The sequence below is a fragment of the Eurypyga helias genome, unplaced genomic scaffold, assembly GCF_000690775.1.
Source record: "Eurypyga helias isolate BGI_N326 unplaced genomic scaffold, ASM69077v1 scaffold13931, whole genome shotgun sequence".
Lineage (NCBI taxonomy): Eukaryota > Metazoa > Chordata > Aves > Eurypygiformes > Eurypygidae > Eurypyga > Eurypyga helias.
This window is the reverse complement of record NW_010232824.1, coordinates 5,867-7,588: the sequence shown is the minus strand read 5'-3', so window position 1 is coordinate 7,588 and position 1,722 is coordinate 5,867. Positions and strand designations below refer to the sequence as shown.

At 44.5% G+C, this 1,722-nt stretch overlaps 1 protein-coding gene across 1 annotated transcript in view; it reads left to right on the top strand.

Moving 5' to 3' along the window:
- Window positions 1–61: 61 nt before the first annotated feature.
- CDKN2C (cyclin-dependent kinase inhibitor 2C (p18, inhibits CDK4)) overlaps window positions 62–1,722 on the top strand; it is a 4,527-nt gene continuing 2,866 nt past the window's right edge. Inside the window, exon 1 of the mRNA XM_010161526.1 lies at window positions 62–633. Within this exon, the coding sequence (XP_010159828.1) occupies window positions 505–633 (129 nt within the window). The 5' untranslated portion in view covers window positions 62–504. The remainder of the gene's footprint in view (window positions 634–1,722) is intronic.

Below are 1,722 nucleotides of genomic sequence, written 5' to 3'. Positions count from 1 at the left end.
GAGGCGGCGGTGTGGGATGAACGGGGGGATCCCGAGCGGGAGTTGGATGCGCGCTGCTGCGGAAGACTGTTCCCCGGAGCTGTTGCTGCCAAGTCAGAGATCCCGGCTGTGAACAGGGTGGGTTGTCTTCTTCCAAGATCTCAGGTCTGAGTGAGTCTCCGGTGTACGTGCATATATGTTACCTATAACATATATAATATATGGCATAGCTATTAATCTACCACCCCCCCCTCCCCCGAAAGTGGCCAAAGGCTTTAATAGGAGTTACTCTATATGTGGAAGCAAAGAAATCTTCTTTCAAGTGGAGCTGCAGTTTTGCTGAATAATCACGTGTGAGTTAGGGGCGGGCTCTTGGCAAGGAGGTTTTTTACGAGTATTTACTACAAGGTCTACTCCAGAAGATTAACCATCCCAATCCTTCTGTCAGTCTCCGATGCCTTGCCTGGTTAAAAAAAAAAAAAAAAAAAATCTCATCTTTTTTCCGATCGTCAGTCACCCTAAAGAATGGCCGAGCCTTCTGGGAACGAGCTGGCGTCCGCGGCTGCCAAGGGGGACCTAGTGCAACTTACTAATTTGTTGCAAAAGAATGTAAACGTCAATGCACAAAATGGATTTGGGAGGACTGCGCTGCAGGTTGGTATCCAGAGAGGGAGAAACTATTTCATCACTGGTACCTACGTGACCCGGGTTTCCAAAAAAGACAACGTTTTAAACAGGCTGGTGGATGAAATTCGAGTGTTTTTTCAAACTCGTTGGATGCCATATTTTATAACTTTAGTGGCTCCAACTCCCTAAAATGACGTACTTGAAATAAAACTGGTCAAAACCATGATTTCAGTCGGGGATCACCCTCAATGTCAAACGGGCTGCGAGTTTGCTAATATTTTGTAAGTTCGTGGGGAGGAGGCAAGGAATGGAAGGGCTGAGATGAAAAGAAAATCAGCTTAGGTGAGCAGGGTTTCATAGCAGGTCTGTAAACACAAATGTGCTGTTCTCTGGAGCTTAGGAGTTATCTTCTTTCTTTCTTTCCTTCTTTCTCCCTCCTGTGGGGTTTATATTTTTTTTTTTTCCTGCAATATGCTTTTAAAGCGTGTCTCGTCTCGGTGCTGGGGTCTGCTGTAGGTGGTACTTTTCCTTTCTGCGCTGTTTGTGAGGAATGACCTTTCTCATTGGGAAGCACACTGCTCGGAACCGAGGACCTTCGATGTACATTAAGAGTTAGCCCTGCGGGTTGGGGCTCCAGCCGAATCCCTTGCTTTTCCATTCATAATTAAGGCTTAAATTTTTGCTTGTTTAGATCGGCTGGCAGGGCACCGGTTCCAGCTATTTCCTTTCTGATCGTATAGGGTGCTACGTCCTAATTTTTAAGTGTGTGGCTGTGCAGGCAGGAGTTGGAACTCGTCCAACTGCTAACTATTGGAGCCGATGAAAGATTTTGCTTTTAATAATATCAGATATTGATGGCGAAACGGCCAGAATATCTACCAAATAATGAAAGAAGGGATTTATAAATCCGGAGGAAAAAAAAATGTGTGGTTATTTGTGCTTAAGGTGTAAGTAATGAAATGTGGAAGTGGAGCTGGAGGTCTTTTTAATTTCGCACATTAGAAATATAGTTTGTTAACTTCTCTCCCCCTCTCCCCCAAAACCACGATAATCATTTCTGAAATTGGGTTTTTAAACAGCATATAGTTTGCGAATGTGTTCGAGATATCTGCAGCT